General features: G+C 42.3%; 1 protein-coding gene across 1 annotated transcript in view; it reads left to right on the top strand.

Moving 5' to 3' along the window:
* Nucleotides 1-15,909, top strand: part of EDIL3 (EGF like repeats and discoidin domains 3) — an 862,525-nt gene that overhangs the window by 486,969 nt on the left and 359,647 nt on the right. Inside the window, exon 5 of the mRNA XM_040341735.1 lies at nucleotides 475-588. Coding sequence (XP_040197669.1) covers nucleotides 475-588 — 114 coding nt within the window. The remainder of the gene's footprint in view (nucleotides 1-474; nucleotides 589-15,909) is intronic.

The raw sequence follows: 15,909 nt of genomic DNA, 5'->3' as shown, positions 1-15,909 counted from the left end.
CTTAGAGACGGTTGTCCCTTCTCTTTTTATGCTTGTACGTTATATCTGAGCAGTGGTTCAAACTTATGTTATCCCATTCTGCTCAAGGCATGGGCCAGCCACATAAAGAGAATAATGTCCAGTCCACCCTGAGCTTAGCATGTGTGCGCATAGAGGAATGTGGACTTGAGAGGAAAAGGTTGTTGCAAGGGAGAATTGCCGTGGACAGTGTAAATATTATTTAGAAATGTTATGGACGTGTGCGGACGTAGAATAGGTGCTTTTATATGCTTGCCTTACTCACAAATTTGGCACCAGGGTCCTGGATCTTCTAATTACATATTTAATTACCATATCTTGTCTTGCTAAATTTTAATACACCAGAATTATTTCAACATAATCTGCAGCATGAGCTGTTTATTTATGGATTTGTCTTATGCACATTCCTTATTTAGTTTTCATACCAGCCTTTATTATGTATACATTATTCTACAGATGTCAATGAATGTGAAAGGGAACCTTGTCGGAATGGCGGAATCTGTACGGATTTGGTCGCCAACTACTCATGCGAATGCCCCGGTGAATACATGGGAAGGAACTGCCAGTACAGTAAGTAGCACTTTCTTGATCATGTGTTTGATATAATTATACCTGTATGCTTTCAGTGTGAGTAGACAAGTGTATCAAAAACATCTACACATTTGCTCAGATGTAGGGGTCATCTTTTGTAAGCATTCTTCTTTCAATACATGAGCAGGCTGTGAATGTGATTTATTTTGTATAAAGCCTGTTGCTTCTAAAGAATAGAAGAGATATCAATCAAGCTAGTCTGGTGCCTGCTTAAATTACTATCAAACTGTTCTGCATATCAAACATAACAGAAGGCTCCTATCTCCTCTGGAAATCAGAGCTTGTTTCCATGATAGGGACCAGCATCTCACATCTATTTTCCTATTACTATGCTAAAGCAAATGCTTTTTTGTTAATCTACTTTAGCGTACTATTGTAATCTTAGATTTATCTATTGTGATGTTTTTTGTTTTTTTTTGGGACAGCTGTATTGTTAATTGAATGTAAATCTTCACAGCCAGCCACAAAAGAGGTTTTATTACCATTTTTCTAATTTTAAAGGACATTATAATCCAAAGTAGAAATAAATTGGGATAAACAGGATACATATATAAAGTATTTTCACACAATTTAGATTATACTATTTCCATTGTATTAAAATTATTTAAGGGAATATATTTGATATCATTTCTCAAGTATTTAATACATAGTTATATAGTTATATAGTCAGTCAGGTTGACAAAAGACACAAGTCCATCTAGTCCTTTAAAAAAAAAAAAAAACATGCAATCCCATATACACAATCCTTCACCCGCAATTGATCCAGTGGAAGGTGAAAAAGCTCAGTAAAGCATGAACCAATATACTACAGCAGGGGAAAAAAATCCTTCATCATCCCTTGAGGGCAATTGGATATTCCCTGGATCAACTTTACCTGTAAATGTTAGTATCCAGTTATATTATATACCGTATTTATCGGCGTATACCGCGCACTTTTTTGCCCTTAAAATCAGGGCAAAATCGTGGGTGCGCGATATACGCCGATACTCGCTTCCCACACTGTGTTTGAACGCGGCCGCCAACATATACTGAGCGCAGTACACTCGGCCATGCTCGGCTCCCCTAGTGGTTATGCAAGAGAAGCCGAGAGGAGCAGAGCGTGGCCGAGCATGCCCGAGTGTACTGCGCTCGGTATATGTCGGCTGTGGCGTTCAAACACAGCGCTTGAAGTGGGGATCGGCTCAGAGACCAGCGCGGGAGAAGCAGGGAGGACACCACGAAGGCCGCAGACGGACGCCGGACGCGACAAGGCCACCGATGGACGCCGGGCAAGACACCAAAACTGTAAGTAATAAAAAATATTTTTTCAGGAATTTCACGTCCAGATTAGGGGTGCGCGCTATACGCCGGTGCGCACAATAGGCCGATAAATATGGTATATTTAGGAACAAATCCAGGCCTTTTTTAAAGCAATCTACTGAGCTGGCCTGCACCACCTCGGAGAGGAGTCTATTCCACATTTTCACAGCTCTTACTGTGAAGAAACCTTTCCGTATTTGGAGATGAAATCTATTTTCCTCTAGATGTAAAGAGTGTCCTCCGTGATGACCTTAAAGTGAATAGCTTAACACAAAGTTCACTATATGGACCCCTTATATATTTGTACATGTTGATCATATCCCCCCTTAATCCCCTCTTCTCAAGAGAGAATAAATTCCGTTCCTCTAATCTTTCCTCGTAGCTGAGCTCCTCTATGCCTCTTATTAGTTTGGTTTCCCTTCTCTGCACTTTCTCCAGTTGAGAGCTGGTGCCCAAAACTGAACTGCATATTCCAGATGAGGTCTTACTAATGATTTGTACAGGGGCAAAATTATATCTCTGTCTCTGGAGTCCATACCTCTCTTAATACAAGAAAGGACTTTGCTCGCTTTGGAAACCGCAGCTTGGCATTGCATGCCATTATTGAGCTTATGATCTACCAAACCCCCCAGATCCTTCTACACTATGGATTTATGGATTCCCTTAGTTGTACTCCTAGTATGTATGATGCATACATATTATTAGCCCCCAAGTGCATAACTTTACATTAAACCTAATTTGCCACATAGTTACCCAATTAGACAGAGTATTGAGGTTGGCTTGTAAATTGGAGACATCCTATAAGGTCGCTAATCCACTGCATAGCTTGGTGTCATCTGCAAAGACAGAAATTTACTTTAATTCCAGGCCCAATATCATTTATAAAGTTATTAAAAAGTAAGGGTCCCAACACTGAACCTTGGGGTACACCACTGATGACCTTAGACCATTCAGAGTAAGAATCATTAACCACCACACTCTGAATTAGTTATCCATTTACAAACTGATATTTCCAAGCCTGTAGACTTGACCTTACACATGAGCCGTGTGGGGGAAACTGTATCGAATGCTTTTGCAAAATAAATTTAGGACTAAACAAAAACATTACATTTTTTTTATTTTCACTTACTGATCTTTTTAATGTAACTATGCAAACTCTATACTCTACTACTCCTTTTTTCTAGCATTTGAGCTAAGAATTGACAGCTGAGTAAAACTGGCCATACACACTGAGAAAATCATTAAAAAATTGTCATATTTCTAAAGATCTGTCGAACGTGCATGCGATAACACTATTGTTGGACCAATAGATGTCACCCAATTATCAACATATTATGGATCGCTAATAACAAAAACGGTAGATTTTTCATCGATCGATTACATGATCTGGGGTTACATTTTAACATGCACATGTGCTGTAGATTTGTTTGAACTATTTTTGATCAATTATAGTACCAATGTTTTGAAAATTCTTAATTTCAGTGCAAAAAATATGACATTTTGGTTCATATTTTTGGCATAAAAATGTGCATTTCGATAACCAAAATTGTCCCACTAACGTTTCCAAAGTCTAACGATCCAGCATATTGAATACTTTTTCAAATGATTTTCTAGCCATGTATGGCTATAATCTAATCAACTTGGGTACAACCAAGTTGTACCGAATTACTGTCTGCTCCTGGAGGGGATGGCTTCCCCCTCTCACCCCCACCCCCTGAGAAGACAATGGCCCAGCAGGAGGGATTCCCCTGCCAACACTGTTTATGATAATAGGGGAATCCTGTGGTTGCAGGAAAGAGATTTGCTCCATGTATAGCCGGCCTAAGACACACCCCCTCTCTCCCAGCAGAGTTGGGAACACCCTAATCTGCACATCTGCAGAGGCTACCAAAAAGCATGCAGGCAAGGCTGGGTTTCCGAATAAAATAGAACAGAACACTTTGGAATTATAAAAAGCACCGTGTCATAAATAGTTTATACATTTGAAGATTAAAAAAATGTAGAAACATGAATATAAACGTGCAGGTTTTTTTTTTTAGCAGGAACGTGGGGGAACGCAGTTCCGGCACCTTCAGCACTGAATGCAGGGCAAGGGGTGCAGAGGTGTGCTGGAGGGTCTATTAATGTTGGCTTCTGGAGGATCTATTATTACTGGGGGGTCAATTGTTGTTCAGAAGGATCTACTGTTGAGGGAGAGGTCTATTGTTGTTGTTGCTGCAGGGGGTATATTATACAGCTTATCATTAACAAATTCTATGCAAATGACCTAGAGCCATAGAATGATACTTGGATCTGTCTTCTCTAAAATAGGTGTTGCTAGGAGGTGGATATGGGAAGGAATCAAGGGACAGTGCAAGGGAGGTGCGTAGGGGGCAGAGACAAGGGGTGACTTGAAAGGGAGGAGTTCCTGTGCCTATTCGCTTAGAAAAAAAGCCCTGGAAACGTGAATAGACTTTCCTTATAAAATTAAAAATATGCAGATGATAATTATAATTTTAAACATTACTCTGCACTAATATTAATTTTTAAAGAAAATATCAGGCTTTAAATATATGCTAAGTGCCAATATTTGCTGGGCTGCTCAGTCCTGAGCTATGGTGTTTTTATTTTATTTCTTTCTTAGATTCAAAACATATATTATTCATAGCCTATAACAGCCTTTTCAACCTTTTTACCGCCAGAGGAATCCTTGAAATAATTTTTAAGTCTCAGGGAACACCTGCTAGAAATGATTATAGCCACAGCTCACTGTACAATAGTGTGATAAGTGAACTGTAGATATAATAATATCAGAATAAGGAATATGGTGTATTTAAAGCATTAGACAACCAGAGGAGATAATTTTTTCAATACATTATGCTCCATGTGACAACATTTTATTGAAAGTGGAATTCCAAACTAATCCTAAAAATATCTCCCCCAAACACGTATGCATACTGACCTGAATAAGAAAGATGTATATACTTACCTATTTATAGACTGCTCCAGTCCAGTCACATGTAATGCCAATGGTGGCTGTGGTGCAGGGAGAGGAGGGAGCCTATGGGTAATGTCACTACTCCCAGGCATTACCAATCATTGGCGGGTGGGTACTCTCTCCTCTCCCCTGCAGCCACTGCTGGGTGACACAGGAGAGTTTACATGACCAGACTGGATCCGCCTGACAATTTGTAGGAGGTGGGGAGAGCATTTTTAAGATTAGTTAGGTATAGCCTGAAATTCCACTTTAAGTAGTAATCATGCAATAAATATAATATTTACAACAATAAATGTGTTTCTTTATATTGGTGTTTATTCGTGGTCAGTGAATAAATGCCCCATTACCTTAGTTCTCAATGGAGATGTGTCATTCGTGATATGCCTGTTTACATTGGTGGTCTGTGCAGAATTGGCCCCTTATTATATTGGTTAATATAGTGCCCCCTCATATTGATGGTCAGTGGAAAAGTGTCAATATATACTGGGGATCAAACTAGTGCCCCCCCCCCTTAAATTGGTGGTCAATGGAATAGTGCCCCCTTATTTTGGAGGCTCGTCTAATGCACCCCTTAAATTGGTGGTTGGTGGAATAGTGCCCCCTTACATTGGATGTAAGTGTAGTGCCCTCCTCATATTTGTGATCAGTGGATAAGTACCCTCTTTTATTCGTGGTCAAATGAAAAATAACCCCTTATTTTGGTGGTGGTTTAGTATAGTGGTTTAGTATAGTGCGTCCTTACTTTGAGGTCAGGGGGTCACACTGGGGGTCATTTTTAAAAATGCCAAACAGACAACTTGCTTTAGAGAAGAAAAAAGAGACTCCATTGGTCACTGGGTTTGCTGAGTGTAATTGGTGCTTTAACTCCCCGTTACCAACTGTTCACTGAATCCTTAGAAACCTTAGGAGGAACCCAAATTTAGCAAGACTGACCTATAAAAATAATGAGGTTGATTTACTAAAAGCAAAGCAAATATTCTGTTCACTTTTGCAAGTGTAGTTGCTCCAGAGCTGAGTAAAAGAGTGAGAGCTCTGCCGACTTTCATCACCTAATTGTGTGCAAGCAAAAATGCTTTTTTTTTTCCTTGCATGTGATTGGGTGTTCTGTGTAAAGTGAAGCTTTACCTTATTTACTAATCTCTGGAGCAACTGCACTTGCAGAGTGCAACTCAATGGTGGCTGATGTTCAACATTTTTGGAGGGGCACAAACAAACTGAAAAATTCTGAAATATACTGAAACAAAAGCATCAATTGCAGCCACTGTGCCCATCATATGCAGCCAACTGTGCCCAGCAACTGCAGCCACTGTGCCCATCATATGCAGCCTTTGTGCGCAGCAAATGCAACCAACTCTGCCAATCATATGCAGCCACTGCCCATCATATGCAGCTACCTGTGCCCATAATATGCAGCTACCTGTGCCCATAATATGCAGCTATCTATGCCCATAATATGCAGCTACCTGTGCCCATCATATGCAGACAACTGTGCCCATCATATGCAGCCAACTGTGCCCAACAAATGCAGCCAACTGTGCCCCATCAATTGCAGCCTTTGTGCCCATAACATACAGCCACTGTGCCCAGCAAGTGCTGCCAACTGTGTCCATCAATTGCAGCCTCTGTGCCCATAATATGCAGCCACTGTGTCCAGCAAATGCAACTAACTGTGCCCCATCAATTTCAGCCTCTGTACCAATTATATGCAGCCACTGTGCCCCCCGCCATTTGCCCACCTGCTGTCTGCCCAGCACTTACCCCATTGTGGTGGCAGGTCAGGCGGCGAGCTATGGGACAGGTAGCGTAGCGAAGTCTCCTGTGTCCTCTGTGCACGCCTTCTTCCTGTTATGCTAGGCGGCCAATGGAATCGCCTCTGCCTTCAGCCAATGAGGTGACTGGTATTACATCTGTGCCTCTGAGAGGTGGTTCTGTGTTAGCAAAGCAAATATTAATTTGCTTTGCTAATACACCTGGGTGGACTGTGAGTGCGATGGTTTGCTCTTGCAGTTCACTTTTTTTTAAGCCTATTAGTGCCTATTGCTCTAATCAGGTGCTTTAAAAAAATCTTGCTGTAATTCAGGTCCCCAGCATCCGAAAAGGGGCCGGACATCTGCATAGGGGGTGGCTGCAGCGCCCATGGATAGATTCATGCAATGCATGCAATGCATGAATCTATCCATACTATAACGAGGGGGTGGCTGGAGAGAGGGGGCTGCGCCCTTAATGGACGCACTGCCACAGGCGCAATAGCACTTTCAAAAGTGCACAGTCTATTTCACTTTTGTAAATCAACCCAATTGTAATGACTAACAAGGTGTATTCTGTTTTGTGGATTTACTGTAGTCACAAAGTGGGGGCTCGATATCTGAGGTTTACCCTGCTTTGATGCGCACTGGCTTGCTGTCTTGCAAAGAATGGTTTTGATAAATAACCTTCTGGCTAGGTTCACACTGCTGCGAATTTAAAATCGCGGTAAAAATCGCGGCTGCGATTTTGCCGCGATTTCGGACGCGATTTAAGAGACATCTGTGCAGGGGCAGTACAGGAACAGTACAGGAACTACTTTTTGAAATCGGTGCAGCACCGCAGATGTGGCGTCGCACCGATTAGGACGGTGCCATTGCCGGCAAATGCCGCCGATTTGAGATGCGATTTGACATGTGAAATCGCATCTCAAATTGTACCAAATCGTACCCAGTGTGAACCTGGGCTCTATCATACTTGACATTTTCGCTAACGTTTGTATTGGTCACCTTCATAAGTGGCTTACTTTCCACTGCTGTCAATATTTAATGGAGTGAGGCAGTCAATGCATTGTCTGTAAAAGAAAAGAATAGGGTAATAGATAGCATAAAAAGTAAAGTACCCTGGTAAAAGTCAAAATGTCATCCTATTTAGAGGCTATATATAACAGGGGCGCACAACCTGGGGGCCGCTTATGTGGCCGTGACCTCAAACCAGGGAAACACATGCCCATCCTCTGGGATAGTGGGCTGGCAAACGTAGTTTGAGATCAAAGGGTCACGACCCGCCATCCCAGAGTGAACTAAGTCATCAGCAGTGGATGAAGTATGCAGCCGTAGACGGAGCAGGAGCTTCATAAACCTAAAACACAAACCTAAAACAAAAACCTAAAACACAAACACAGCACCTCTAATACTGGGCTGCAAAACTTAGACACCTTTGCACAGGTCCGGCAAATTGTTATCCATATAGATGAGATACTTTTTTTAAACAGATGCACAATTAAGAATTGGTCAGAATCAGGTCTAATGCTGCAATTTTACTTTAGAGCAGCTGAGGGAGGAATTTAAAACTCAAGCTATAACCCTGCAATATATTTGATCAATCACAATCTGTCCCAAGTCTCTGATTTAGCAATGTTTTGCTGTGAGACAAAATTGCTAAATGTTCCCCAAAGAAAACCTTCACAATTTTTTATTGTGACTTAAATAAAAAATAATTTTCACCAGGCTGTAACTGGTAAAAAAGGTGCAAGCATTGTTATCACATTTTGCTTTTTAGGTATGTTATGTTAACTTAAAAAAAAAACTCAGGTGTTAATACTGCACAAGAAAACATTGCCAGATGTTACAATTATATTTTATTATCTCACACTGATGAATCACATGAGATGATCACACATTCTAGCAGCTGATAATGACTTGTGTGGTATTGTTAGCCCTATATAGGGATGAGCCGAACGTTCTTGCGAACTTTAAAGTCTATGGGACCCGAACGTTCTAAATCAAAAGGGCTAATTTTAAAGACTAATATGTAAGTTATTGTCCTAAAAAGGGTTTAAGGACCCAGGTCCTGCCCCAGGGAACATGTATCAATGCAAAAAAAAGTTTTAAAAACGCCTATTTTCAGGAGCAGTGATTTTAATGTTGCTTAACCACTTTTTGCGATTCGGCACTGCGTCGCTTTAACTGACAATTGCCCGTTCGTGCGACGTGGCTCCCAAACCAAATTGGCGTCCTTTTTTTCCCACAAACAGAGCTTTCTTTTGGTGGTATTTGATCACCTCTGCGGTTTTTAGTTTTTGCGCTATAAACAAAAATAGAGCGACAATTTTGAAAAAAAATTATATTTTTTACTTTTTGCTGTAATAAATATCCCCCAAAAATATATATATATAATAAATGTTTTTTCCCCCGGTTTAGGCCGATACGTATTCTACATATTTTTCGTAAAAAAAAATCGCAATAAGCGTTTATTGATTGGTTTGCGCAAAAGTTATAGTGTTTACAAAATAGGGGATAGTTTTATGCCATTTTTCTTAATATCTTTTGTTTACTAGTAATTGCGGCAATCAGCGATTTTTATCGGTACTGCGACATTATGGCAGACACTTCGGACACTTTTGACACTTTTTTGGGACCATTGGCATTTTTATAGCGATCAGTGCTATAAAAATGCCACTGGCAGGGAAGGGGTTAACACTAGGGGGCGAGGAAGGGGTTAAGTATGTTCCCTGGGTGAGTTCTAACTGAAGGGGTGGGTGGACTGACTTGGGGAAATGACTGATCGCTGTACATACATTGTATGAACAGACAGTCAGGCATTTCTCCCCCTGACAGGACCGGGAGCTGTGTGTTTACACACACAGCTCCCGGTTCTCGCTCTGTAACGAGCGATCGCGGGCGCTCGGCGGTGATCACGCCCGCCGGGCACGCGCGTCGGCGTACGCCCCTATTGGCTGCTTGGCGAGATGACGTAGATATACGTGATCTCGCCCAGCAGAGCCGACCTGCTGCCGTAAAACTGAGGCGGCGGCTGGTCGGCAAGCGGTTAAAGTGAAATATTCTTTAAAATCTCGTACCTGCTGTGTGTCTATAGTATGCCTGTGAAGTGGCATGTGTTGCCCGTGTTTAGAACTGTCCCTGCACAAAATGACATTTCTATAGGAAAAAAGTCATTTAAAACTGCTTGCGGACTTTAATGTAATGTCTGGTCCTGGCAATATGGATGAAGATCATTAAGAAAAATGGCATGGGTCCCCCCCCCCCCCCCCCAGGCCATTACCAGCCCCTTTGTGTCTTGTATGGATATTAAGGGGAACCCCGCACCCAAATAAAAAAAAAGGAAAGGTGTGGGGCCCCTAGGCCCTATATACTCTGAACAGCAGTATACAGGCGGTACAAACAAGACAGAGGGCTAGATTCACTTAGAATGGCGCAACTTTGTGCGAGCGTGACATATCCTATTTACGTTACGCCTCCGCAACTTTTACAGGCAAGTGCCGTATTCTCAAAAAAAGTTGCGGCGGCGTAGCGTAAATAGGCCGGCGTAAGCCCGCCTAATTCAAATTGTGAAGAGGTGGGTGTGTGTTATGTAAATCAGGCTTGACCCGACGTGATTGAAGTTTTTCCCGCATGCGCCGTTCGTGGAATTTCCCAGTGTGCATTGCTCCAAAGTACGTTGCAAGGACGTCATTGGTTTCGACGTGGACGTAAATGACGTCCAGCCCCATTCACGGACGACTTACGCAAATGACGTAACTTTTTAAAATTTCGACGCGGGAACGACAGCCATACTTAACATTGGTACGCCGCACTTACACCACCATATAGCAGGGGTAACTATACGCCGGGAAAAGCCTAACGTAAACGGCGTAACTGTACTGCGTCGGCCGGGCCTACGTTCGTGAATTCGCGTATCTAGCTAGACTCAGAGATACGACGGTGTATCTGGAGATACGCCGTCGTATCTCCACTGAGAATCTGGCCCAGGGACTGTAGGTTTGTTGTTAAGTAGAATCTGTTTGTAATTTTGAACTGGTACATTTTTGCAAAGGACAAATTACACTAACTGACAATACCTGGAGCTCCCTTGCAATTGTATTCAGGTAGCTTTAGGTGCACACTGTGCATAGGACACAGTACACTAAGTGAAAATACTTGCAGATCCCTGCCTGTGGTATTAGTATGAGAACACCAGCAATGGTATTCAGGTAGCTTTGGGTGCACACTGTGCAAAGGACACAGTACACTAACTGACAATACTTGCAGATCCCTGCCTGCAGTATTAGTATTAAAACACCAGCAATTGTATGCAGGTAAGCTTTAGGTGCACACTGTGCAAATGACACTAAAACAAAATACTGGAGGTCCCTGCCTGTATTTGTATGAGAACACTGGCAATTGTATTCAGGTGAGCTTTAGGTGCACACTGTGCAAGGGACACAGTACACTAAGTGAAAATACTGCAGCTAGCACAATCGCCTTTCTGCCTGTCAGTATATTATGAAGAGAATAACAGGAACGGTTCTAGCTAAACTGAATACAGTGTATAAATATATATACACAACACCTGGGATGCATATACATCCTCTACACACTGTAACTGCAGCTAACTGACTCGCCTACCTGCCTGCTCTATCTAAATCAAATGAAATTACACTGTCTCGGTCTCTCTATCTCCCAGCACGCCGGAACACACTACAGACGGCCGACTTCCAGGCGGCCCTACATAGTGTGGGACATGTACTAAATCCCCTGAGGCATAATTGGCCAAAGCCACCCTGGCTATGTGTACATGAAGCCCTAGCCTAACTTGAGGCACTGCTTTGCCTGACTCAGTCACTGGGATGACTTACTTCTGTAGGTCTTTTAGCTGCATTTAATTCTCAGCTAGCCCTGTTAAGGACTAGCTCCTAAACTTGAGTTTAGGAGCTCTTGGCATTTTTTTGCCAAAGCTCCTAAACTCAAATCTATAAAAGCCTATATGTTAATGTACACAGAAGCTTTTAGCAGAGTTTAGGAGCTGCTGCAGTTAGGTGAGGTTCACCCTCTCTCAACCTCTCTCTCCTGAACACGGAAGAATGGCGTTCAGGATTGGAACGTTTTGACTATGGGCCTCAAAATGCCATTGCAATTTTTCCCCGATTTTGACGCGTTTTGTGTTTTCACACAGCTTAAGCTCAAAGTAGGCATGAAGCCAAAAAAAAAGCAGACTTCATCAGGCTGAATGAGAGAAGCGTAGATATGAAAAATTCCAAAGATCGCCACCTGCTGACTACAAGAAAGAATAAACAATATAGCTACTCCTTGTTAAATGACTTACCTGTATAACAACCGCTCAGATTAACAACAAGCTCTTCCCACCTGAACAACGCGCTGTACATCATTATATTGTACAGTACAGTACAGAATTTTTGTTTGTGTACTGTACTTATGCAAATTAAAATAACGTTATTGAGCTGGAGTTTTGTGTTTTAGACCTTTTTTAACAGTAAAGTAGTTAAGAATGCTTAAAATATTAATTACTTGTGGCTCCTCGTTTAACGGTCAATTTGTTTAACGACCTGGTCATTGGAACAGAACCTGGTTGTTAAGTGAGATGAGCCTGTACAGATCAATTTTTTCATGTTTACCTAATTTACTAATATAATCTAATATGTATATATTGTATATATGTATCACGCCCGCCGGGCACGCGCGTCGGCGTACGCCCCTATTGGCTGCTTGGCGAGATGACGTAGATATACGTGATCTCGCCCAGCAGAGCCGACCTGCTGCCGTAAAACTGAGGCGGCGGCTGGTCGGCAAGCGGTTAAAGTGAAATATTCTTTAAAATCTCGTACCTGCTGTGTGTCTATAGTATGCCTGTGAAGTGGCATGTGTTGCCCGTGTTTAGAACTGTCCCTGCACAAAATGACATTTCTATAGGAAAAAAGTCATTTAAAACTGCTTGCGGACTTTAATGTAATGTCTGGTCCTGGCAATATGGATGAAGATCATTAAGAAAAATGGCATGGGGCCCCCCCCCCCCCCCAGGCCATTACCAGCCCCTTTGTGTCTTGTATGGATATTAAGGGGAACCCCGCACCCAAATAAAAAAAAAGGAAAGGTGTGGGGCCCCTAGGCCCTATATACTCTGAACAGCAGTATACAGGCGGTACAAACAAGACAGAGGGCTAGATTCACTTAGAATGGCGCAACTTTGTGCGAGCGTGACATATCCTATTTACGTTACGCCTCCGCAACTTTTACAGGCAAGTGCCGTATTCTCAAAAAAAGTTGCGGCGGCGTAGCGTAAATAGGCCGGCGTAAGCCCGCCTAATTCAAATTGTGAAGAGGTGGGTGTGTGTTATGTAAATCAGGCTTGACCCGACGTGATTGAAGTTTTTCCCGCATGCGCCGTTCGTGGAATTTCCCAGTGTGCATTGCTCCAAAGTACGTTGCAAGGACGTCATTGGTTTCGACGTGGACGTAAATGACGTCCAGCCCCATTCACGGACGACTTACGCAAATGACGTAACTTTTTAAAATTTCGACGCGGGAACGACAGCCATACTTAACATTGGTACGCCGCACTTACACCACCATATAGCAGGGGTAACTATACGCCGGGAAAAGCCTAACGTAAACGGCGTAACTGTACTGCGTCGGCCGGGCCTACGTTCGTGAATTCGCGTATCTAGCTAGACTCAGAGATACGACGGTGTATCTGGAGATACGCCGTCGTATCTCCACTGAGAATCTGGCCCAGGGACTGTAGGTTTGTTGTTAAGTAGAATCTGTTTGTAATTTTGAACTGGTACATTTTTGCAAAGGACAAATTACACTAACTGACAATACCTGGAGCTCCCTTGCAATTGTATTCAGGTAGCTTTAGGTGCACACTGTGCATAGGACACAGTACACTAAGTGAAAATACTTGCAGATCCCTGCCTGTGGTATTAGTATGAGAACACCAGCAATGGTATTCAGGTAGCTTTGGGTGCACACTGTGCAAAGGACACAGTACACTAACTGACAATACTTGCAGATCCCTGCCTGCAGTATTAGTATTAAAACACCAGCAATTGTATGCAGGTAAGCTTTAGGTGCACACTGTGCAAATGACACTAAAACAAAATACTGGAGGTCCCTGCCTGTATTTGTATGAGAACACTGGCAATTGTATTCAGGTGAGCTTTAGGTGCACACTGTGCAAGGGACACAGTACACTAAGTGAAAATACTGCAGCTAGCACAATCGCCTTTCTGCCTGTCAGTATATTATGAAGAGAATAACAGGAACGGTTCTAGCTAAACTGAATACAGTGTATAAATATATATACACAACACCTGGGATGCATATACATCCTCTACACACTGTAACTGCAGCTAACTGACTCGCCTACCTGCCTGCTCTATCTAAATCAAATGAAATTACACTGTCTCGGTCTCTCTATCTCCCAGCACGCCGGAACACACTACAGACGGCCGACTTCCAGGCGGCCCTACATAGTGTGGGACATGTACTAAATCCCCTGAGGCATAATTGGCCAAAGCCACCCTGGCTATGTGTACATGAAGCCCTAGCCTAACTTGAGGCACTGCTTTGCCTGACTCAGTCACTGGGATGACTTACTTCTGTAGGTCTTTTAGCTGCATTTAATTCTCAGCTAGCCCTGTTAAGGACTAGCTCCTAAACTTGAGTTTAGGAGCTCTTGGCATTTTTTTGCCAAAGCTCCTAAACTCAAATCTATAAAAGCCTATATGTTAATGTACACAGAAGCTTTTAGCAGAGTTTAGGAGCTGCTGCAGTTAGGTGAGGTTCACCCTCTCTCAACCTCTCTCTCCTGAACACGGAAGAATGGCGTTCAGGATTGGAACGTTTTGACTATGGGCCTCAAAATGCCATTGCAATTTTTCCCCGATTTTGACGCGTTTTGTGTTTTCACACAGCTTAAGCTCAAAGTAGGCATGAAGCCAAAAAAAAAGCAGACTTCATCAGGCTGAATGAGAGAAGCGTAGATATGAAAAATTCCAAAGATCGCCACCTGCTGACTACAAGAAAGAATAAACAATATAGCTACTCCTTGTTAAATGACTTACCTGTATAACAACCGCTCAGATTAACAACAAGCTCTTCCCACCTGAACAACGCGCTGTACATCATTATATTGTACAGTACAGTACAGAATTTTTGTTTGTGTACTGTACTTATGCAAATTAAAATAACGTTATTGAGCTGGAGTTTTGTGTTTTAGACCTTTTTTAACAGTAAAGTAGTTAAGAATGCTTAAAATATTAATTACTTGTGGCTCCTCGTTTAACGGTCAATTTGTTTAACGACCTGGTCATTGGAACAGAACCTGGTTGTTAAGTGAGATGAGCCTGTACAGATCAATTTTTTCATGTTTACCTAATTTACTAATATAATCTAATATGTATATATTGTATATATGTAATATGTATTTTGTATTTCTTTTTTTTTACTTCTGAAAAAAAGGTACGCCATACATACAAAAACACTAGATATTCTCATTAGGAATCATAAATTAATGCACAGTAATACAAAAATCACTAAGGCGAAAAAAAAAAAGAATGCTGGAGATAGCGAAGCTTTTGTGTGCTCACAAGTAAGGTTATATTGTGCTTAAGTTGGTCCACCTAAAAGTGATATTCTAGTTATAGATGGAGTCTGATGTGCTGAGTCAGCAACGCCCTTCTTCAACAGGGAAATCTCCCTGCATTCATTCCTGACCCTGTTCCTGAACACTTGGGTGTCCCAGCATCTCTATAATATAAAATAAATAAAAAATCCAATAGGGAGATTATGAATGACCCCAGCAGTTGTGCTGACACATGAGGTTAAGTAAGATATCTGACCAAGAGAGGCCTTGAGAGATGTAAAAACTGTAAGGTGTTTTTTAAAAAACAAACAGTCATACTCACCTAGGTGGACGCAGCATCGCATCTGGCCCCCGCCATTTCTAAGACAGAGAATTGACTGATCGCTTAGGTTCTCAGTCTTCAGTGAGCAGAAAGCCGGTTACTGTCAGTCACCAGTTCTCTGCTTTGCCCCACCAGTGCTCAGTGGAGCGATGTGCTGTGGAGGGGGCGACAGCGACTGTCACAAGCTCTCAGCGGCACATTGAGAGGCTGAACCAGCTACCACTAGGGAATCTGAGCAAATCCCAACATTAAAGTTGGGATCTCTAAAGAGTCTGGAGGGGCTGAGTGCACTTTATACCACTGACGTCTGAATACAGGTCACTGGAGTGCAAAACTAAGTGCACCCACGGGA

The sequence above is a fragment of the Rana temporaria genome, chromosome 1 (assembly GCF_905171775.1).
Source record: "Rana temporaria chromosome 1, aRanTem1.1, whole genome shotgun sequence".
In the NCBI taxonomy this organism is placed as follows: domain Eukaryota; kingdom Metazoa; phylum Chordata; class Amphibia; order Anura; family Ranidae; genus Rana; species Rana temporaria.
The sequence above is the reverse complement of the archived record's forward strand: the minus strand, read 5'-3'. Positions and strand labels throughout refer to the sequence as shown.